General features: G+C 34.8%; 1 protein-coding gene across 1 annotated transcript in view; it reads left to right on the plus strand.

The window, feature by feature from the left end:
- The window catches only part of LOC100597372 (protein FRA10AC1), a 33686-nt gene extending 9947 nt beyond the window's left edge, over window positions 1–23739 (plus strand). The window contains exons 7-14 of the mRNA XM_003255236.4: window positions 312–396; window positions 5255–5300; window positions 7399–7512; window positions 8690–8732; window positions 11782–11900; window positions 16701–16739; window positions 22548–22626; window positions 23548–23739. Of these exons, the coding sequence (XP_003255284.1) occupies window positions 312–396; window positions 5255–5300; window positions 7399–7512; window positions 8690–8732; window positions 11782–11900; window positions 16701–16739; window positions 22548–22626; window positions 23548–23590 (568 nt within the window). The 3' untranslated portion in view covers window positions 23591–23739. The remainder of the gene's footprint in view (window positions 1–311; window positions 397–5254; window positions 5301–7398; window positions 7513–8689; window positions 8733–11781; window positions 11901–16700; window positions 16740–22547; window positions 22627–23547) is intronic.
- Window positions 23740–23957: the final 218 nt, after the last annotated feature.

The following is a 23957-nucleotide window of genomic DNA, read 5'->3' on the forward strand; positions in this document are numbered from 1 at the left end:
TCTTGTAATATGTTATATGCTGCTGTTTTGGAAAAAAGTCATACCTGAAAATATTTTTTTAAATCCAAACATTACAAAGGGTAAACAGTGAAGAGTGATTCTCCTTCTTATTTGTGACTGTCAGTTCTCCAATTTCCCTCCCTGAGTGAACCACTTTTAATAGTTAATATCCAGATATTCCATGCACATGTAAGTAATAGTTCTCTTAAAACATTAATATTTATGTAGTATGTATTCTTTGACATCACTTGAAAGTAGCAAACCATGGTTGAGCTTCTAAATGTATAATATTTATATTTTCATGGGTCTAGGGAGAAGAGACTTGCTAAGAAATACTACGATAAATTATTTAAGGAATACTGCATAGCAGATCTCAGTAAATATAAAGAAAATAAGGTATGCTTTCCACATATTTATGGAAAGAGGTTCTTATTCAAGTAAAATACTAACTTTTATTATACTGTCATGCCCCACATTATTCTTTTGAAGATGCTAATTCTAGACTCAGTTGTCCTGCATTTATGATGTGTCATTTGGACCATTTAACCTCTGCAGCTGTGGAGTTTACAAAAGGCCTATGGAAATTTATGAAGGACAAGGATGCTTTTTTTTGTTTGTGAGCTGAGGCATGAAAAGTCTAAAATTAAACACAAGTGGGTATTGGATCCTATTTCATCCTGACTCTAGTCTAGAGCCTCTAGTGATTGTAATGAATGACTTAACTCTACAGAATAATGTCTTATTTCACAGATGATGTTTGAAATTGATAGATTTTAAAAATTGATTACCATTTATAGAGATCCAGATGCACATCTTCTATTACATAAATGTCTATTCTAGTAAAATTAACATTTCAATCAGTGCTAATTAGTAATGGCAGATTTCCTTTCCCAGTTTACATCTTACTTTAATTTTATTTTTGTTTGGGCGTGATGGCTCATGCCTGTAATCTCAGCACTTTGGGAGGCTGAGGCAGGAAGATTGCTTGAGGCCAGGAGTTCAAGACCAGCCTGGGCAATATAGTGAGACTTTGTCTCCACAAAAACTAAAAAAAATTAGCCGGGTGCAGTGGTGCATGCCTATAGTTCTAGCTACTTGGGAGATTGAGATTAGAGGGTTGCTTGAGTCCAGGAGTTTGAGGCTGCAGTGAGCTATGATCGTGCCACTGCATTTCAGTGTGGGTGACAGTAAGACTCTAAAAAATAAAAAGTTATTTTTATTTCTATCTCAAACATCAAATTATAGCTGGAAAAGGTGACCCAGGAGCAGATCTCAGTTAAAAATGTGAGAGGAGGGAATGTTGCATAAATATGTCATAGATACTGTATATTTGTATTAAGAAAAAAACCTATTTAAAAAGCTATCTTATATTTATCTATCATGAAGATTTATTTGTCATTTAAATCATTTGATCTCATTAGAACCAGGGTTGATTTAATAATTTTTTCAGTAGTGCCTTTAATATGTGTGTTGCTTCACAGTTTCTTATAGAAAATAGTAATAATGTTCATTTTGTATACCCTATTTATAAACCCATGCACTTAATATATCCCCAAAACTTCTGTTTCTTATGGACTGTGGTTCACAGCTGTCTTCTCTGTACCACATCTGGTTCAAAAAGCACTACAGTAATTGGAGTTACTTAAAGTTACTATATTGTAAAACAAGTGTGAAAATTATGTCTTTCTAGGAGCATGTAACAAAGGAGATTTTTCAGCCCTGGCTTATTCATGGATTGTTCTGAAGTTGTTGTTTTTTTTCTTTTTTTCATTTATTTTTCCCCACCTCATAATACCATCATAATTCTTCAGTATTTTGTTGTTGTTGTTCAGTATCTATTGAAACTTGACTAGGTACTGTGGATTAATACATGGTGACTACTCTTCAGAAAAAGCTAGTCTCGTTGAGGGGAGAAAATATACATAAATAAAAATTAAATATTTGAGTTCTCAATTTTTAAAAAAAGGATACCACTAGAAATCGCACTTTAAAGAGAATAATCTTGAAAAAATGTGTATTTTCCTGCTAGAACATGATGAGTGATTGTAAATGAGAGTAAATGCAGCAAGAAATCAGATATGACTCACAGATTCTGACCATGGATGATGAGAAAAATACAGAATTTGGAGGGAATTTTTTTTGTGGGGGGAAGATAATGAGTTTGGTTTTGGCATACCATGTTTGAGGTGTTGGAGAAAGAGTAATGCCTTTGGTTCCCTCACTAGGATGCATTTTCTCTTTATTTATACAAAGACAGAGTATTATTCACTTAATTAAAACCAGCTCCTAATATATATAGTAGATACTTTTAGAGCATTTTTAGTGAATTTCCACCTTTGCCTCTTACTCCTATTCCTTTCTTTATTGCATTTCTCCTTTTTAGTTGGATCAATGTATCAGTTAGGATTAGGTCCAGCTGCAAGGACAGAGAAGACTCCCTGAAAAAAACCACTGGCTTAAATGAGCTGGAAAGTTTATTTTTCTTACACATAAAAGTTCAAGTCGATGGTCATAAAGTCAGAATCCTTCTTGTTTACTGCTTGTGTACGTGACCTCATTGTGATGAGTGCAGAGTGAGAAGAAAAGGAGGCTCAGCACCAAATCCTGAATAACTTCAGCTTTAATCCAAACTAGGACATTTATGTCGGGAAAGAATATACAGTCTTTAACTAGTAGGATATAATGTAATTTGTTTTGTTACATTTATTATTTCCTCATAAGATTATAATCTTCTTGGTGACACACTATTTTAATAATCACTTTTTATCCTCAGTGGAATGCCAAGCCCAATAGGTAGTTGCTTAATAAGTTATCTGTTGAATAGATTAATGAATGAAGAAGAAAGTTTGGAAACTATTGCTGTTACACTTGTGCTTCAGTAGACATCCTAACATATGTTGGATGGCAAGCAATCTCCACATACATATATAGGCTGAAAAATAGAATTAAACAGAGTTATCCTGAAATTTTATTTTTTCCCCTAGATTTGGAAGATTTTATTTTTGTTGGGTTTTAATCAGAGTATTTTGAAATATTTTGAGCCTTTATTTGCCTTTAAAATACAAAATTGCCAAATTCAAGTAATAGATTGATGATTTTTTTAAAAAAAAATTGAAATTGCCAGGCACGGTGGCTCTTGCCTGTAATCCCAGTACTTTGGGAGGCTGAGGTGGGAGGATAGCTTGAGGGTAGGAGTTCAAAACCAGCCTAGGCAATATAGTGAGACCTTGTCTCTATAAAAAATAAAATTAGCCAGGCAGGGTAGCACATGCCTGTAGTCCTAGCTATTCGGAAGGCTGAAAAAAAAAAAACAAAAAACCCACAACAAACTGAAGTTAGCAAGGCATTGAACACTTTATCTGAATCCTCTGTCTTACTATAACAATCCAGTGAACTTAAGGTTGTTACTATTTCCATTTTTATACATGAAGAGGAAGTAGAGAAATTAAGTAACTTTCCCAAGGTTAAGACCTAATGAGTGACAAGAGCTTCTTGAGTTGGGTACAGGTATGCATGTTTCTAGACTGGAGGGGTTTTTTGTTTGTTTGTTGTTGTTGTTTGTTGTTGTTGTAGTTTTTGTTTGTTTTGAGACAGGTTCTTGTTCAGTTGCCCAGGGTGGATGGAATGCATGGCATTGATCATGGCTCACTGCAGCTTCCACCTCCCAGGTTCAAGTAATCTTCCCGAGTGTATTTTTTGTTTGCTTTTAATTTTTAGAGCATTTTTAGGTTTACAACAAAATTGAGCAGAAAGCACAGCGTTCCCATATACCCCCTGCCCTCATACATGCATAACATCCCCTACTGTCAGCATCCCACACCAGAGTGGTACATTTGTTACAATCAGTGAACCTACATTGATACATCATTATCATTTGAAGTCCATAGCTTACATTAGGGTTCACTCTTGCTATTGTACATTCTACTGCTTTGACAAATGTGTAATGACGTGTGTCTACCATTATAGTATCATAGAGAATATTTGCACTGCCCTAAAAATCGTCTGTGCTCCACCTGTTCATCCCACCCTCCTTCCTAATCCCTGGCAACTACTGATCTTTCTACTTCCTCCATAGTTTTGCCTTTTCTGGAATATCATATAGTTGAAATCATATATATGTAGTCTTTTCAGATTGGGTTTTTTCACTTTGTAATATGTACTTAAGTTTCTCCATGTCTTCATGGTTTGATATTTCTTCTTATCACTGAATAATATTAACTGTCTGGATGTACCACAGTTGTTTATTTATCCATTCACTTAATGAAGAACATCTTGGTTGCTTCCAAGTTTCAGCAATTAGAAATAAAGTTGCTGTAAACATCTATATTTAGGTTTTCATGTGGACATTAGTTTTCAGCTCATTTGAGTAAATACCAAGAATCATGATTGTTGGAGTATACTAGTTACTATTCTAAGTGTTTCATATGTATTATCTCATTTAAACCTCTTTAAACCTCTGTGAGTACCAAGGAAGTAGGTACTCATATTTCTACTTTACATATATGAGGAAGCTGAGGCAAAAAGAGATTAAATAATTTGCTCAGTACTATACAGCTGTTAAGTGGTAGAACTAAAATGCAAATGTAAATAATCTGACTCCAAAGGCTGTACTTTTTTGTACTAGAATATGCTACCTCTTTACTCTACCATAACCTCTTTTTTTCTTGTCAGTCTTACAGAACAAGATATATTATTTGTTAACTTAGGTATCTTGTGGCCTGGCACCTATAACTTTTTTTTTTTTTTTGAGACAGAGTCTCGCTCTTTCACCCAGGCTGGAGCGCAGTGGCGCAATCTCGGCTCACTGCAGGCTCCGGCCCCCGGGGTTCACGCCATTCTCCTGCCTCAGCCTCCCGCGTAGCTGGGACTACAGGCGCCTGCCACCTCGCCCGGCTAATTTTTTGTATTTTTAGTAGAGATGGGGTTTCACCATGTTAGCCAGGATGGTCTCGATCTCCTGACCTTGTGATCCACCCACCTCGGCCTCCCAAAGTGCTGGGATTACAGGCGTGAGCCACCGCGCCCGGCCATAACTTTTAAGCTGTCTTAAAGTAGATTGTTCTTATCAGATAAATTGGTAATTGTTCAATATATTTTCTTTAAATCCTATAAGAAGAGAAAAATCTCTCATGATGGGAATTACATTTATTTTTTAGGTTGGTGAATGTCATTGTTGGCTCCATGTTTAGATTTCTGTATAATTTAAATTTAATTTAAATTTACATTGGCATAAATGTAATTTTTTTATTATCAGTTTGGATTTAGGTGGCGAGTAGAAAAAGAAGTAATTTCGGGAAAAGGTAATTCTTTAAAATTTTTACTTTTTAATATAATAAACTTATTTTGTTAAGTTACTGAATTGGAGTCATTAAGATCATTCCTAACATACAAGAAATTATTATCTATAAAAGTAAAATTAGAGAAGATGTATTCATGATACATTATTAGCAAAGGTCAGAATATAATGCTTTAATGATTATTACCCTTATACTTTTGCCTTTAGAACATTCAGTTGAATGTTATACATATTTCTAAGTATGTAGAAAATATTTTACAAATTAAAGATTTCATAGCAAGACAACTTTCAACAAAAAAGAAAGCTTTATTTTTTTCCTTTATTAATTTTTGGAATAATGAATTGGTATTACTGTTTTTCAGCCAAATCCACATTTTGAAAGTAGAAGTTAAATACCACTTTAAACCCAATAGAATTTGGGGGCAGGCTAATACTCATTTTTGGAAGTCCCTTATATTGAGCCCAAATACTTAGTCTAATAGCCAAAGACCAGACATTTGGTACGCAATCAGTAAATGCTTTTTCTATGCATTATTGTAAATCTATTCGTAAAATTTTTCCTGGAAATTGTGTATCTCCATACTGTCTCTTGCTATAAAATTAGCTCCTTACTGAGTAATTGCATTTTAAGTGTTAAAGTACTGAAAACTATATAGTAGCACTAAGGAAATAATTTTAAACTTACTTTAAAAAATCTTTTAAATGGAAAGATTACATTTTTAAATGATTAAATATTTTTGCTATCATTGTGGCTTATATATATCTTCCATAAATTGGGTATGTTAGGTTTGAAATTGCATATGCCATAAAACAACATTAAGGAAAAAGAATACATTTAAGGCTATTTTAACTTTTCCTAGGGTTATATTTTAGTTTATGTTTTTATCTAAAATAATGAGAAATCCTGAAATGTCTATCACAATTTTAAGATGTTGTACTTTTATTGGATGAGATTTTCAGGTGAGTTTATAATGCTACCTTTTAAAAAAATTGATGGTTAGTCTCTAAATTCACAGAACTGAATAAAGGACTAGTTAGGAAAGGGAAAGGAAGCTACTAATGTGATTTATGTGATTTCTTTTATAAAGTTACAATTTTGTTGCTGTTTTAACAACAAAGCCTTACCTCCTAAGCATATAGATTTAATAAAATATTCATTTGGAATGAGTTTAAAAGGCACTCCAGCCTGGGCGACAGAGCGAGACTCTGTCTCGAAAAAAAAAAAAAAAAAAAAAAAAAGGCTGATTTAGAAATAAGTCTTTTTAGGATATAATTTTCTAAATTCATTTTGATGATTTCTTAATTTTTATGAAAAAGATTTGCTGGTTACAGATTTGCTGCTGTTAGTGCAAATTATTGTGATATAAATTAATAAAAGTTTGATCTTGTCTTTTTGCCCAAGTAAATTACTGTTGAGTCATTTCTCTTTTTTTCTCTCAGGTTATCAGTTAGTCTTTTTTTGGAGGTTTTAATATATTGTGGACATGGTAATGTGTGTGATGTTAATAATAGTGTCAAGTTATTCTAAAATTTAGAGTATCAGGTTTGACTACGTATTATGCTTCACCTCAAAGTGCTAGAATTTTTAAATGTGTTTTCAAGGCCATCTATGCTAGTATTTAAAATAAATGTCATTATGCTAATACTTAAAACTATTAACTATTATTACCATTAAATATTGAAAGGTTTCACCCAGCTATAAGTGCGTGTACTTTGGAAAGTGCGTTTTTTTTCCTTTGGGGTATTTGTGAGTATGTTGTTTTTTTTGTTTTTTGTTTTTTTTCTTAAACCAACTTTCTGAGAAATATGTCCATTCTTTAATACTGTCTTCCCAAAGTGTAAGATTCCCTAATAGGGAGTCGCTAAAATGTCTATCTAAATACAGTGTATCAAGCAAGAATTCTGTGACTGATTTTTTTGGTAACAGTACTTTGATTTGATACTTGTATACAAGTTGGTTGAACATATTACTCTGTTCAGTTTTTAAAGGCTGACTATGGCTAATTTGCATATTTTAGAAGTACATTTTAGGGGTAATACTAGATCATATAGATAAATATTGTCACCAACTACCATAGCTAATACTCCTTTCCTTTCTGCAGGTCAGTTTTTCTGTGGAAATAAATATTGTGATAAAAAAGAAGGCTTGAAGAGTTGGGAAGTTAATTTTGGTTATATTGAGCATGGTGAGAAGAGAAATGCACTTGTTAAATTAAGTAAGTTGATTTTAGGGGGTATATGATTGATTCTTCCAAGTTTGTCTTTAATTTAAAAATATATAGACTTTAAAATTCAAATACAATTTTTAACATATCTTTCTGGAAGTGCTCTTTTTTCTTGGAGCTTCCCAAAGTCTCAAAGAACTTTTGAGCCTCAATTTTTTACATTTTTAGCATTACAGTGGTGTTTCAGTAAAAATAATTCTAATGTCAAATATAAACTGGTAATTTGTAGAGTGGGGCTCTGTCCCCATTAACCTGAGAATGCCACCACATTACATAGCTAAGAGGCACAGTATCAGTAATCTCACAGTAGCTGATTACTCAGTGATATCGTTGTAGCACAGATAAGAAATAAGTTCACTCTGTTTCACAGTGTTAATAAAGAAAAACTTTAGGAAGGCATAATTGTTCTTGATCTTAGTCTTAAAACCATAGGGAATTAATACTCCAGAATACAGCAGTTTCCCTTAGGATGCATCTTTTAGAGTCTGTCATTCTTTTATTTATTTTTTAAGTTAGTCTTCATGTGTCAGCTCTTCCTCTCCCTCATCATATTATTGCCTTTAGCCTTCTCTGGGTCCTAAGTAAATGTGCCTTCAGAGTTTTCTGCTTATACCTAATAAAAGTCAAGAATGTCCCCACATGCTACTTATGCACATCAATACAGACTGATTTCTGAGTTCCTTCTGGAAGTGCTCAAGAGGAAAAGTCAGCCAGTGTGAACTGAGATTAAGGCAAAAAAAAAAAAAAAAAAAAAAAAAAAAAGACCACAATTATGGAACTATTTGAAAAGCTCCTTTGCATTTGAAAGTTCTTAGAGCACTTCAGAGGAAATGACTGTACCCACATTATTATTAGATATCTTTGATGTGAGACACATGTTAATGTGCCTGTGGAACACAGTTTGTTTTTGGAACAAATTGACAACACATTTTTCTAAAATAGTGTTAGAATATTTTCAATTCCTCAAGCAATCTAATATTTTTATTATATGTATGTGTGTATATATTTGCATTTTTGAGGTGATGAAGGTCAGATTGTTTGCTTTAGATTGTTTGTTTCCCCTCTTATAGTAATGGAATATAAAGAAAGTGCGAATTTATGATATTAAAAGTAGATTAGCAGTGTGGTTATTCAAAATCTGCCATTCAGTGGTGTCTTTTCTTTTTAGGGTTATGCCAAGAATGTTCCATTAAATTAAATTTCCATCACAGGTAATGTCTTTTAAAATGCCATTCTTAATGTTTAGTAATCCAGGATATGGTCATTTACCTGCACAAGTATCTAAATGTAGACTTAGGTGGTTGATGGTTGAATTGGTTGATCGTGTAGAAAATCTGGCATTGTCGTATGGCTACATAAACGAGGGGTTTAGAAGTCCACCATGCCCTATTCTTGCCAAGCAGTTTTAAATGTAAAGGCCTATATGGGGTGGTAGATGGATGTTAGAATTTTTAGTTTGGAGCCAATGTTCTGACGCTTTAATATTAGAAATTATGTTGTAAAGCAGACTTCATAAAGCAGTACTTGTGTCTCATTTAGACAGTGTTTTAGCTGGAGTTTGCCATTCTTACAAAGGATTAGACACCTCTATACTCATTTTAAATGTTAAAATCAAGGACAGGCGTGGTGACTCATGCCTGTAATCCTAGCACTTGGGGAGACCAGGTTGGGTGGATCACTTGAGGTCAGAAGTTCGAGACCAGCCTGGCCAACATGGTAAAACCCCGTCTCTACTGAAAATACAGAAATTAACTGGGCGTGGTGGCAGGTGCCTGTAGTCCCAGCTACCGGGGAGGCTGAGGCAGGAGAATTGCTTGAACCTGGGAGGCAGAGGTTGCAGTGAGCCAAGATTGAGCCACTGCATTCCAGCCTAGCAACAGAGCAAAATTCTGTCTCAAAAAAAAAAAAAAAAAGTTAAAATCAGGCTTTTACTGAATGAGCTTTAATGTATCTGCCACAATGAATGTGTGGGAATACCAGTGTCCTGCAGTTTACGGGGTTTGAAATCAGACCTCAGTTTTTAATCTCAGCTTCTCTGCTTACTGGGCTTCTTCTTGGGCAAACTGCTTAACCTCTGTAAGGCTTAATTTTATCACCTGTAAAAATGAGGCTACTCAGGCTATTGTGGGGAATAAATGAAAGTGTATGTAAAGTGCTTGCCACAGTACCTGGCATTAAAGATGTTCACACTGATTCTTCACAACTTGCCTTTGTGATGGTTAGGTTTTATGCCCTGGATAACAGTCAAAAGTTCAGCTTTTGCAACTTTATAAAATGTATACATAAGCATATTAATTTTAAAATAGCTTTCTTTTTTTTCAAACAATCACATGGGTTGTCAAAAAATAACAGCTTTGCCATGTGCGGTGGCTCACGCTTGTAATCCCAGCACTTTGGGAGGCCGAGGCGGGCAGATCACGAGGTCAGGAGTTCGAGACCACGGTGAAACCCCGTCTCTACTAAAAATACAAAAAATTAGCCGGGCGTGGTGGTGGACGCCTGTAGTCCCAGCTACTCGGAGAGGCTGAGGCAGGAGAATGGCATGAACCTGGGAGGCGGAGCTTGCAGTGAGCCGAGATCGAGATCGCGCCACTGCGCTCCAACCCCGGGCGACAGAGCGAGACTCCGTCTCAAAAAAAAAAAAAAAAAAAAAACAGCTTTGTTATAAATGTGCGTATGTAGTATTTTAGCTGTTAAAAATAAAAAATAATATTTTTAATTCTTAAAATTAGCAGGATTTTTATTATTATTATTTTTTTTTTTTTGAGACAGAGTCTCGCTCTGTCGCCCAGGCTGGAGTGCAGTGGTGCAATCTCGGCTCACTGCAAGCTCCGCCTCCCGGGTTCACGCCATTCTCCTGCCTCAGCCTCCCGAGTAGCTGGGACTACAGGTGCCCGCCACCGTGCCCAGCTAATTTTTTGTATTTTTAGTAGAGATGGGGTTTCACCGTGGTCTCGATCTCCTGACCTCGTGATCCACCCACCTCGGCCTCCCAAAGTGCTGGGATTACAGGCTTGAGCCACCGCGCCTGGCCTCATTATTCTTTATTTTTTTGAGACAAGGTCTCACTCTGTTGCCTAGGCTGAAATACAGTGGTGTGATCATGGCTCATTGCAGCCTCAGCCTCCTGTGCTCAAGTGATCCTTCCACCTCAGCCTCCAGAATAGCTGAGACTACAGGCATATATCACCACACCTGGATAATTTTTTTTTTTAAGTTTTTGCAGAGATGGTGTTTCCCTGTGTTGCCCAGGCTGGTCTCAAACTCCTGGACTCAAGCAGTCCTCCTGCCTCAGCCGCCCAAAGTGCTGGGATGATAGGCATAAGCCTCCACACCTAGCCGAAACTTTTTTGGGTTACTGGAATAGCCTAAACTTTTATTTCCCCTTCCCATCAGTGATACTGAAAGAAAGCAGAGATTTGTTTTGACCTTGACTTTTGAGCTTTATTTCGAAATGGAAATGATTCTTACAAAATAGGCAAAAGTGGTTACTGCATTAAATACTATTATAGCATTTGGTATATGTACTTTAACTTGGAAAATCTACTAAACAAGTTTTTTGAAAGTAATCTTTTCCTTTGTCTCTATTCTCCTTGCCAGTCCCAATTTCAGTGTTATCACCTTTTCCTATTTAGTATTTCTTTTCTTAACCTATTAAAATTAATTGCTTGCCAACCTTGTAAACCTGCCCTAGAAGAGATAAAGCTGCAACAATAAGAGTATAAATTATAAGTGGCCTGATGTTGATATATGAATTAACAATAAGCCCTTTCCATTTTCATTCCATTATGCTTTTACTATATTCCTTTATCCTTAAGAGAAGAAATTTCTATTTACTGGTGACTTAGAGCTGTTCAGCAGTTTCATCTTATTTGTGCTTTTTTAACATGTAGGTGCATATGGATTATGTGAAGGGAAATGAAGTTTGTTTTTGTAATTTTGTTTTAAATGGCTAAGTGATAGAATATAGAAAGAAGGAAACAAATACAATTATAATTTGTATTTACTATGGTCGTATACAGAACATACAGCAAATAATTATTTGTGTCAGTGTTAAGACTTCATTGTCTTACAGAATGATTTTAATTAATATACAAGCCTAAAATATTTACAGTCTCACTTAACGTTCCTTATTATATAAATCACATTTAAAAAATAAGTATTTTAACTGATTTTGGTTTTTTGTTCATATGATGGTTTTTATTTTTGAAAAGGTCAGTTGGAAAAGTTAACTTTAATTTTATATTGTTTAACATAAAGGAGAAAAGAAATCAAGTCAAAAAAAAGAAAAGATAAAACTAAAAAAGATTATGAAGAGTCATCACATAAAAAATCCAGATTATCTTCTGCAGAAGAGGCCTCCAAGAAAAACGATAAAGGTAAAAGGAAATTAAGATAAGGCATCTACTCACATTTGTGAGCATGAAATATAATCTGCCGTATTTCATTCATCTAATTGGTGAATGCATTTAGAACTTCATTTTATGGTAATTGAGAGGAAACTGGCTGAGAATTTAGATATGAACTTAAAGTGACTTACAGGAGTTTTAAGAACTCCTCTTAATTAAGGATTAATTTTAGTTCATTTTTGGCAGATAGTATAATATTGCCAACAGTTTTCTAATTCCTGGCTTTGTCACCTACAGACTTGTTACTTTGGATAAGTCACTGAACTGCTTTATTTTTCTTAGGTGTATAGGAGTGAGGTGAATACCTGGCCTTCATACTGGTCAAGCTTATTGTGGAAACTCAAATAAGAGTGTGAAGGGCACTTTGATCAGTGCCTTTAAACAGTCTATAATCTATAAATCAATATAAAATTATAACACTGATTTTATTTGTAATGCCCTGTGTGATTTTTTTCACTAGTTTATGAGTTTCTAGAAATGAGAAGGATTGTCAAATATCTGCGTTCTCAGAGCCTCCCATGGTGCTGTGCACATATACTTAGAACTGCCTGCTTTTTCCTTAGCAGTCCTTAAGCTCTCTAAGACTCAATTTCTTCATGTGTAAAATGGTCTTGATTCCTTTTAGAATTGTTCAGAAGTTGAAATGAGATAGTTCATCAAGCAGTTTGCATAGTACTTGGCACATATTAGCTATTATGAAGGTTACTTCTAGTTGCTTTTTTAGCCCATAATAGAGTCAAATCGGCTGTAATTTATAGTGAATCAGACTAATCTAGATAGGTAATTGAATTAGATTCAAGCAAATGTTAATATAATATTTGGACAGGAGAGGGCTCTCTTGCTCCAGCTATGAAGATCATTAGCTATGTTGCATTCTTAGAAGCATTTACTTCTTCTTGCACATGGTGATATATTCATTATGTAGCAGAGTTTAAATCTACGTGCCCTTGTGATACTGTCTACTCCCATAGCGTCAAGTATATGGTGTCACCAACCTTTAGACTTCGTAAAATTGATAGATGGTGAGAGGAAGATATTGTTATTTTATTGCTTATTGAGAGATGGCATTTGTAGCAGAATGCCTTTTTGTCTCTATCTTAATTATTTTCCACACTAAGGTAAATTTTAACCAATAAATGTTAAAAATATGTTTTGAGTTTTAAAAACTTATTTATCCTTAAATGCTAGTAAAATATTTAATGTGTCACTTAAGAAATTTGTTGTCTTCATTGTATTATATGTTCATTCTTATCACAACTGTGATACCATGTTAATCATTGCGTATTCCAAATGAAAGAACTAGTCTCTACTTTATAAAATGTTACTCAGTACAATCAAAGTAGATCAGGTAGATGAATACTCAGGTTCAGGGCTGGGGTTGGACCCTTCATATTATGCTTACATATGCACATGATCTTCCTTATAGACGTTTTTCCTTTAGTGCTCCATCAGTAGATAACACCTATGTTGACCTAAAAACTAATATCAGAAATCTGGGGATTATCCTTGATACTTTCTTTCCCCTTATTATTTATGTTTAATTTGTCACCAAGTCCTGTGAATTTTACCCCTAGAGTATATATTTCTCAAGTTCTCTCCACCCTACTACAAACCACTATATTTTCTCTTATAGGCTACTGTTATATTCTCCTTATGGGTTCTGCCTCTGTCTTGCCATCCCACCTTCCCTCCTCTTAATCCATGCTCCATAAATCAATGATTTCTTATTGTTTTTAGGCTGATAACCAAAATCCTGGACAAAGCTAAAAGGTTATCTGCGATCCAGAACTTGTATACTATACAAGACTTGTTTCTCACCACTCCGTACCTCACGTTCACACTCCCCCCATGTAGCCTTTCAGTTTCTGGAAAATATCAAGCCTCTTTCAGTTTTAGGGGTTAATGGATGCTGTGTCTTCTCTTCCTGAAACTCTCAGTTCTATCCAAGCTCATCCTTCAGGTCTAAGCTCTTAAATGTCATTTCCAAGGATCCTTTCCTGATTTCATCCCCCACCTTGAATCTAAATTAGGACTCTCATTTGTAATGCTGTCATGGCTCCTGACACTTTACATTATTACACATATGATGATGTAAAAGCCAAAGAGAGGCAGAGATTCTGCCTGCTTTGTTCATTGCTATATCCCTAGCACCCCACTTGCTCATGTTCAGCATAAATAATAATGAGTAAAAGACTTTGAAGATTCTTCAGGGATAGAAGACCAAAGCAAGGTGGAATTGAGACATCTCTTTCTTATGCATTCTCTATTTAGAGTGCCTTTGAAAGCAAAGTCTCTAGAAATATAGCTTTTTTACCCCCAACTTCTATGGTACATAACAGAAAATAACAAAATTTTAGCAAACCTTTAGGAAAACCATGTGGGACTCTTTAATATCTTATCTGGGATCATCTAGAATTAGCTTTATTGTTCATTTGATTCTTTCTTGCCAGACCACCTTAATTTGGACCAGACTTGAAGAGTAATTAATAAACGCTTAACATCTCAGCTGCGTTTGGACTGTTGACATGCCTCAAAACAACTTCCTTTTATTTTATTTATATCTTTCTGGCCTCTCCTTAGCTGATGCTTTTTTTTTTTTTTGTAAGACAGGGTCTTGTTCTGTCACCCAGGCCCCAGGCTGGAGTGCTGGAATACAGTGGCATAATCTTGGCTCACTGCAGCAGGCTTAACCTCGGAGGCCCATGTGATCCTCCTTTCTCAGCCTCCCAGGTAACTAATTGGGACTACAAGCCTGCACTACCATACTCAGCTAATATTTTTTTTTTTTTTTTTTTTTTTTGCAGAGACAGGGTCTTGCTGTTTCCCAGACTGGTCTCAAACTCCTGGCCTCAAGCAATTCTCTCACCTTGGCCCCCCAAAGTGCTGGGATTACCAGCATGAGTCATCACACCCGACCTCTTTAGCTGCTTTTAACTGAAGAAGTTCCTTCTCAGTCTTACATTTAGCTGTTAGAGTTCCTTGGGGGTCTTACCTAGATTTCTCTAGTTTCTCTCTGTACTCCCAGTGTAATCCCATCAACTCCCATTGCTTTAGGTTACCGTCTTAGAAAATGTTAAGTAAGTAAGAGATGGATGAACTAGATAGCTGAATGAATGGATAGAGAGAAAAAGTAAGAAAGATCAATAGCTGACTTTAAGGACCGGTCTGCTTTGGCAGGTATGAGGAGAACAAGATATTTAGGTAGACTGTCTTGGCAAAATGTTCAGAATCTTATCCGTCTCACCATCACCCCTTTCCCAAAAGCTACGTCCTTCAGGTTTCTGCTTAGCTCAATTCCTTGGAAAGGCCCTTCCTGACACCCTTCTCCTCACTTCTCCAAATAAGATTATGTTCCTCTTACACATTCCAATAATACCTGTCACTTCTCCTTTAGAAATACATAGTATCCTTGGAATAAACTGTTTATTTTCTGTAAGGGAAGGGACTGTGTGTCATGTTTACTTCATTATCTCTAATTCCTAATAGTGCTTGCTCCCATAGTAGGCATTCAGTAAATGTAGGCCAGTGAATCAGTGAATTCAACCACATTTTCTCAAGGTTGAAAGTAACTTCAGAGATCAGCCCTGGAATCACGACTGAAAGGATATTCTTTAGTTTTGCTTTTCAAAATAAGGTCCTCTGGGCAGCATTTAGGAACTTGTTAGCAACTCACAATCTCAGACCCTTCCAGATCTACTAACAAGTTCCCAGAGCGAATCATATGCACTAAAGTTTGAGAGAGGCGCTGCTGTATATCATGTGATTGTTCTGCATTGGTTCAACATTTCCAGGGAAAAGGAACCCACTACTATCAAAAATAATGCTTTGCATTTTCAGGTAGTTGTAATTGCTAGCATGTTTCTCTTAACATTCAGCCAAAATCTGCAGCTTCCTCCCTTTGGTTCTAATTATGTTCTTGGGCCTCCAAATTAAGCCTAACGTCTTTTTTACCTATAGACCTTTGGATATTGCGAAGCAGATATCATGTTCCTCATTAGAGGGATGACAGGAAAGAATACATTTCCTGTTTCCTTACCCTGTAGTTCTTATACTCTTCATCTGGTCTAAAGGGGCCAAAAACTTTGGGTTACGATGCCTCCTATCCAGGAACATTGGAGGAATTGTTACTGTCCATCTGTCACCTGTCCTTTTTTACTTTATCATCCTTCAGAAATATTTTCCCTGAGGTCTTATTGCAGGAAGCTCTGTATTGTGGTGATTTTTTTTTTAGTTACACTGACAGATCTTCAGTGCCTTTCTCTCTCTGTTTCTGTCACTGGATGACCGTTGTAGAGCTGAGAATTTTTGTTCTATGATATAATTGTATGTGTTCTTATCAGTTTCTGAGAACTAATGCTCATCTGCATATGACTTTAGAAAAGATACTGTAAAAAGCAAGTATTTATTTGTAAACTGCTTTCAAATGTTGAACATCTCTATAGATAATAAATTATTGCTTATATTGCAGCTAATCTGTGAGGTTTTTAGCAATATGAGATTTTTTTTGCAGGTATTCATTATTTTTTAAGTTTTGTGCTGGCTATTACAGACCATATGAGCACATAAGATATGATCCCTGCCTAAAAGAACATAACATTTTAATGAGGGAGATAAGACTAAGGAACATGAAAGATTAGAAAACAGTGAAGTGCTTATCTGTAAGACTATAAGCAAACCAGAATATTGCTAAGAATTCTGGTTATAGCTACAATGACTGTACTACTACAAGATGATAGTTAATAATTATTATCTATGATGTTTCCTTTTCAGGACATTCATCTTCAAAGAAATCTGAAGATTCTCTACTTAGTAAGTAACAAGTATTTATTTAATAAAAGTATGCATTTGAGGTATTTGCAATTTAGATTTCCCATGAATTGTATCTCGCTCTGATGTGAATTATCTTTTGTTTTTGTTAATTATTTTTGTACATGAGAAAAACTGTAGAAAAAAGGCCAAAAGTGTATAGGATTTATTCCTCAATTAAGGGCAATAAGAAGTTTCTTATTTTAAGTATAGAGAGCGTTAAAAATTTTTCCAGTAAATACAATGGATATATCTTTCAATTTCATGTTATAAAATGTGAAGGAAGAAAGATAAAGGGATGAGGTTGAAATGGATTTAAATTAGGCCTATGGTTTTCACTAGTTTGGATCAAAACAGATTGGATTTCGTTGAGTATTTGCTGCAAATTTTATTATTTTTTCCCTGCAATATTCCATAAAGTATTCGAAATGACTTATAAAAACATACACAATAAGTTTTTTTAAGGTTAAAAAAGTCAGAATAATGGAAAAATAAGGTAGAATAGCAATGTAAAGCTACAGGTGAAATTTATACACACAAATGTATTCCAAAAAGTCCTGCATAATTGGAGAGATAGATCACAGATTTGTCAGTGTTCTTCCTAACAACCAAACCTAAGAGTGAAACCAGCAGTAGAAAGATTAATTATACCCATAAGATAACGAGAACTCCTAGGGTGTTCAGCTTTTTGCTGGCAGTTTTGAGAGAAGAGTCTTCTATGGGTTTATAAAAGGGTACATCCATTTGTGTCATAACAAACAGTAACTTTGAATCTAAACAGTAATATAATGTTGAATTTTTTAAAGACTTGTAGTAGGCTCAAGGCCTAATAATAAGGTGTAGTTCAATAGCATATCTAATTCATTTTATACTCTCTGGACTTATCTCATAGAAATTTAGAAACTTGAGATTTCTAGGCTTACTTGGTTATTTTATTTTACATTTTTGGAGTTGGAGTCATGCTCTTTCACCCAGGCTGGAGTGCAGTGGTGCGATCTCGGCTAACTGCAGCCTCCGCTTCCCAGGTTGAAGTGATTCTCCTGCCTCAGCCTCCCAAGTCGCTGGGACTGCAGGCACCCATCACCATGCCCAGCTAATTTTTGTATATTTAATAGAGATGGGGTTTCACCATGTTGGCCAGGCTGGTCTCAAACTCCTGACCTTGTGATCCGCCTGCCTCGGCCTCCCAAAGTGCTGGGATTACAGGTGTGAGCCACCATGCCTGGTCACTTGGTTATTTATAAACCTAAGAATTAAGAAAAAAATTTTTTATGACTTTAAAATAATATTTATTGTGGCAAACTCAGGGAAAAAAGTTTGATGATTATTCTAAATTTCAAAACTCAAATATAAACATTATTTGCATTTAGTATAATTCTTAACAAGAAATTTTAAATATTCAATGATCAGAAATTTTGCACTGAGAAAAATAGAAATTTTAAGATATTTGTTGTTTAAAAATTTAGCAGAGAGGGAGATGTTGATGGAGGTATTCCTCTAGCTTAGGAATATAGTATATTCCTTATGATTATTTTGCTTGTACCAACTTTGTTTTCAACATATTTGAAGTGTCTTAAAGCACTAACACTTTCTTTCTCTCCACGTAAATTCTAATTTATCAGGAGGTCCTTTCCTAAATTAGGTAAAATGCAGTGACAGTTTCGAAAATACATTCAAGTATAAGACCAGTGGACCAATGTTATCTCAGGATGAAATCATAGATACATACTTCAACAAAGGTGTACACAGCCTAAAGTGGGAAAGTGTATTTTAGTTTTCATCCATTTCCAACAATGAGAGGTGTGAATGCTTATGCAATATAGAAAAAATTCCCCTTTTTCAGTTCTAATTTTTTATCCTTAAAAAATCTTTTGGGGCAAATTCTTGAATCACTGATTTATATTATTCTTTTATTTCTTCTGCCTGCCTTCTCCTTCCCACTGTCTTTCACCCCTGACCTCTGAATCCTTCCCTGCCTCCTAGAAATAGCCCTTAATGCTCTTTTACCTCTCCTCAGCTAAGTCAAATTTTTACTAGTAGAAGCAGGGTGAATACTGTGAAGACTATATCCAATCTGAGAAACCTCTAGCTAATTTGGTCTTGAAAAAAACAAACTATCCAATTCAAGCTGACCTGCTATTTAGCAGCCAGAAAGCTATTTACCATAGCAAGCATGAAACATATACATTGTTATGGTATGCCAACCCCAGATATCCTCTCAGGTGGTCAGTCATCTGTATTACATGGTCTTGGCAATTTCAGACCTCACATTTTGCTCTTTATTTTATTTCCATTTGGACAATACTCAGTTACCTTCTTAGCCCATTTGACATCTGGATTATTAAAACCAAATCCATGGAGAAAAACTCAATTTCTGTTGGCACATTAACAAGTGCTTTAGATATGTTACCTCATTTAATCTTAATAATGTGCATATAATATCCTCATTTTGTAGATGAGAAAAATCAAGACCTAGAGAATGTCTTTAAATGAATGAAGAAACTCAATTTTTAAAAATGTATATATTTAAAGTACACAACTTGATGATTTGCTGCCCTCTTAACAAATTTCAAGTATTGTTATCTGTAGTCACCTTGCACATGAGATCGCCCAAGAACCAGAGAATTGAAGTAAAGTGCCCAAGGTCAAATAGTTAATGGCAAAGCTGGGATTAAACATAAGTTTATAATTCCAAAGTCTATGCCCTTTACCTGTATCATCAGTCAATAACTGTTCATCAGTGAAATCAACTGTATGTCTATTCTTTATACCTCAGTTTTGGCATATGCATTGTACAGATCCACATTAAATGATTTGATCTATGTTTCACTTCTGTCTGTAAAATGGGTATAAAGAGACCTACTTTGTTGGATTATTATCAGAATCAAATGAAAAAACATACATGTAAAGTATGTGCCTGACGCAAAGTAAGTCCTTGATGACCTGTAGCTATCATTATTATCGGAGAAAAGAAAAATACAGACATATAAATCCTGTATTTGTTCTCTATAATTGATGAAATCAAAAGTTAAGTCTATAAAAATCTGACCTGTCCATTTGTTACCATGACACTTGCCATTTCTTCAGTAGTGCAAGTTATTAGTTACCATATAATATCCACAAAAACCAAGATGATAGACCTACTTTCATTATTCAAAACATGTAGGAAAAATTGTATACAATTTTAGGCACCACACTCTAAAGCGAACATTGAAAACTTGAAGCAGGTCAAGAAGAAAAAAACTGAGGTATTGAGAAAACTTGAAATTATGTTGTAGGAAGAATGTTGGAGGAACTGCAGATGTTTACCTGGGAGAAGAGTGAAGGGATGGGAGGGAAGAGGTGAGGAAGTAGACATGGAAATTACTCTATGGATATTTGCAAGGCTGCTACTATGTAGGAGACTTATTTTTTATGACTCTGGGTTGGCAGAACTGCCCAAAGACAGATTTTTGCCTTAATTTAAGGAAAAACCTGCCCCTTAGAACTGTCTGACAAAAGGAATGGAGAAATGGGCTGCCTCTGGAGTAGTGAGTGTTCCAGCATGGATTGGATTGGCACTTGTTATTGGAGGTGTTGCAGTGAAGGTTCATTCATTGGATAAGTGTTGGATTAAATGACCTCCAGGATCCCCTTTCAACTCGGAAAGTCAGTGACTTAAATTCTGATCCCTACTTACCAATAATTACTGAATAGATTGGACAGTGATGCATTCTTTCGTGTTGCCTGTTCTTCCAATTGTTATTTCCTTAGTAACACCCCTCCCGCCCCTGGCAGGTTGTAACAGTTATGATAGCAATGATTTGTAGTGACTGCCAGCCCTCAGGGAACCAGGATACTATAGATTCATAGGGTTATAAGGGACCTTAAAGGTTATTTAGTCCAGTCTTGTGGACTTGATTCTCTAGGGATATCTGGCCACTTTTTTAGTGGGTATTTTTTAAGACAGTTATTTTATAATGTTACTCTAAACTGACTTGATTTTTTAGTAAAATTGACTGGTATCAGAAAACTGGTGTAAGAAAGCTGGCATGTGGGAAGTACTCTTGGAAGGGAACAAGATAACAGCTGTCCACTTCTAAAGGCCTTGTAGGTTTTGTTCTCTGGCATCATTAACATTAGCAGAGTAATACAATAGTAATAACCTTTCTAGGCCTAATTAGTTTTTCTCTGCTTTCTTTATCTCATATTAGTGAGTTTTCATAAAAATAAGAGAAGATTTTAATTCTTTTTTTCCCTCACATTATCAATTTGGGACACAGGCCATTCCAGTGATGGCTGTCATTGAGCCAGGAATCTTGTTTTCAAGATTAAAATGTTATCATTTGTATGTAGATCATTAGAATACAAAATGCCCTCCCCTGCTTTTGCCATTTTTGCTAGAATTGGTATCAGAATAGATTCAGTTAGGAGCAAAGTTCAGACACACATGTTGATTCAGGGATCAGAGTCCAATAGGTAAAAGGCTAGAACCACCGTAACAAATCAATGCTGTTTTATTTTTATGTTGTGTTTAACTAAAGGACATTCTGTATTGACAGGCCACATTTGTGCCATTTCTTTTTTAGACTAATAATCATTATTGGAGAGGAATTGTTTGCTAATGTAACTACTTTGTGGATTATAATGTTATTGTCTGATAATTTTGCAGTATTTTTAAATTTTTAGTTGACTAATACAGGTGATTTATTTGAAACATGTCTATTTTGTCATCTTTAATAAAGTGTCTTTATTGTTTTTACTGATTCTGAAGGTAATTCATGCTCATTGTTTAAAATACAAACAATTTGAAAATGTTTAAAATAGAAAGTAAAAGTATTCCAGGCCCACAGGTAATATAATCACTGTTAAATTTGGTTGGCTTTTGCAAACTTACAATACATATATAAAATTACATGTATGTATATAATGTGCATATGTTTTTAACATATCTATTATACTATGCATACTTTTTGTAACTTTTTAAAAATTTGATATAGAATGGACATTTTTCTATTGCAGTACATACAGGTATGCTAATGTTTTTAAACAGCTGTATAGTATTTATTTAACCAGTCCTTAATCCCTAATTGGTGGGGAATTAGGTTGTTCTTTTGTTGTTGTTATACGGTGTGCGTCTTTGTACATATGTATCAGAGGTGCTTATTTATGTATGTAAGTAATCAAATTCCTAAAAGCAGCATTGCTGGTCGAAGGGTATGTGTTTTAAACTGACCTATATTGCCAGATTTTTCTCCAGAAAAAGGTTTACAGAATTTTCACTCCCAGCAATGTGTGAGAATGCCAGTTTCTTCACCGAAACAGGCTTCTTCTAATTTTGTAATCAGCATTGGTTTTTTAAAATGTCTGACAATTTCTTTTAAAATAATTTAACTAGCTGGTCTTACGTACTAGCTCAGTTCTTAATGTGCTAATCCTAATGTAAACATGTTCTCTACAAATGTAAATCTTAACTTGCATGTCTTCTGTGTAACCAAGAAAAAGAAGAAACTAGATCAGAGACAACTATATTGCAAGAGATAATTCACTTATAAGAGTTAATATTGGAATTGCTACTTTAACTCAGTGTAACTTAGAGAAGTTTCGATGAGACTTAAAATCCTTGGCCTTTTTGCTGAGACTCTTTGGTATCCCTTGGCTTATTTATATATGTTTTAAAAGAATTTATTGCACCTGTGAGAGTGAATAACTTTCTAGAGAGCCATAAAAGTTGAAGCTGAGTTAAATAAAAAGTTAATTGTATTGGTGAATAATTCAGAATGTGTTTTAAGTATAATAGATTTTTAAAAATCATCTCTTTTAAATGAACAGGAAACTCTGATGAGGAAGAAAGTGCTTCAGAATCTGAACTTTGGAAGGGTCCACTACCAGAGACAGATGAAAAATCACAGTAAGTGCTGATATCAATAGATAATACGTACCTTTTCAATCAGTTTAGGAAGCTATAACCACAGCTTTATTAATGGGAAAATACAACATCATGGTGATCTATGTGTTCTATTTAATGCCAAGGACTGCCTAGCCTGGTAAGATTAGAGCTTATTCCCAGCCATTGTCATAAGCAGCCAACACATCCAGTTTCCTCCTGGTAAATAAATCTTTCATCAGTTCACTTTAACAGATGAACTGTCCTTGCCTGGATTTCTTCAGAGGATGGCTGTTTCCTAAGCTTCCAGAGAAGCCTATTCCATCATACTGTGATTATCATAAACCTATGCAAGGGAGTCCCTTGCATGGGAAGTACACTTCTACACTGCTATACTGCGATCACACTGGTCTTTTAAAAAGTAAAATAATAATATTTACTGTTACAAATGCATAATATATTTACTATGCTCAGTGTAGTAAAAAAACTACAGCCTAAGGAGATTTACCCAATTCCCCTTAGTTATTCCCCAATATAACTTAGGCTTACATTTTTCCTTAAAAATAGTTTCTTTTTTATTCACTTCTTGAGCAGACTATAATTTAAAATGAGAATGAACAGAGAAGTTACAAAGTAAGCCCACAAAGTAAAGAGAAGCAATGACATTTCACAAGTATTTCAAAGCAAAATTTTAGGTAATACATTTAGAGAGAGGTACCAACATATGAAATATTTTTATTTTAATCAATCTGGGTATAGTTATGATTATTCTAGAAACTAAGAATTATTTGATGGCTGAATCATGGGAATATATTGATATATAGCAGAATCAGCCAATATGTTGACTTAAAGTATTTTATTTTTATTAATCTCATATAATGTATCATGTAGTAATTTTTTTATCCTAATTATTGATCTTGATATGTATGCTTTTTTTTTAAATAGGGAAGAAGAATTTGATGAGTATTTTCAGGATTTGTTTCTATGAGACAAGAGAGAGAAGCCTCCGCTCCTTAATGTGAAACTTCATGAAGTTTTAAACTTCATGCAATTTGAAATTCCATATAAATTTTTATCTGCAAGTTACAGCTTGTGTGGTTTGTCTTTGGAAATAAAAATCCAGGTTCTCTCAGAATGTCAGATGCTTTGGAAGTTCATTAGTTCAATTAAAGACTTTCCTGTCCTTTAAATATCTTTTCAATTGCTTATCTACAATTCTGTTTTATTTGTAGCTCCTAGAGGATAGAGCTGGACAAATTCCATTGTTCCTACATTTTGCAGGGTTTTTTTTTCACTGCCTTCATTATTTATCTTTTCTTGCCTTCATTATTTTATTTTATTATTTCTTCTTTTTC

The sequence above is a fragment of the Nomascus leucogenys genome, chromosome 3 (genome assembly GCF_006542625.1).
Source record: "Nomascus leucogenys isolate Asia chromosome 3, Asia_NLE_v1, whole genome shotgun sequence".
In the NCBI taxonomy this organism is placed as follows: Eukaryota; Metazoa; Chordata; class Mammalia; order Primates; family Hylobatidae; genus Nomascus; species Nomascus leucogenys.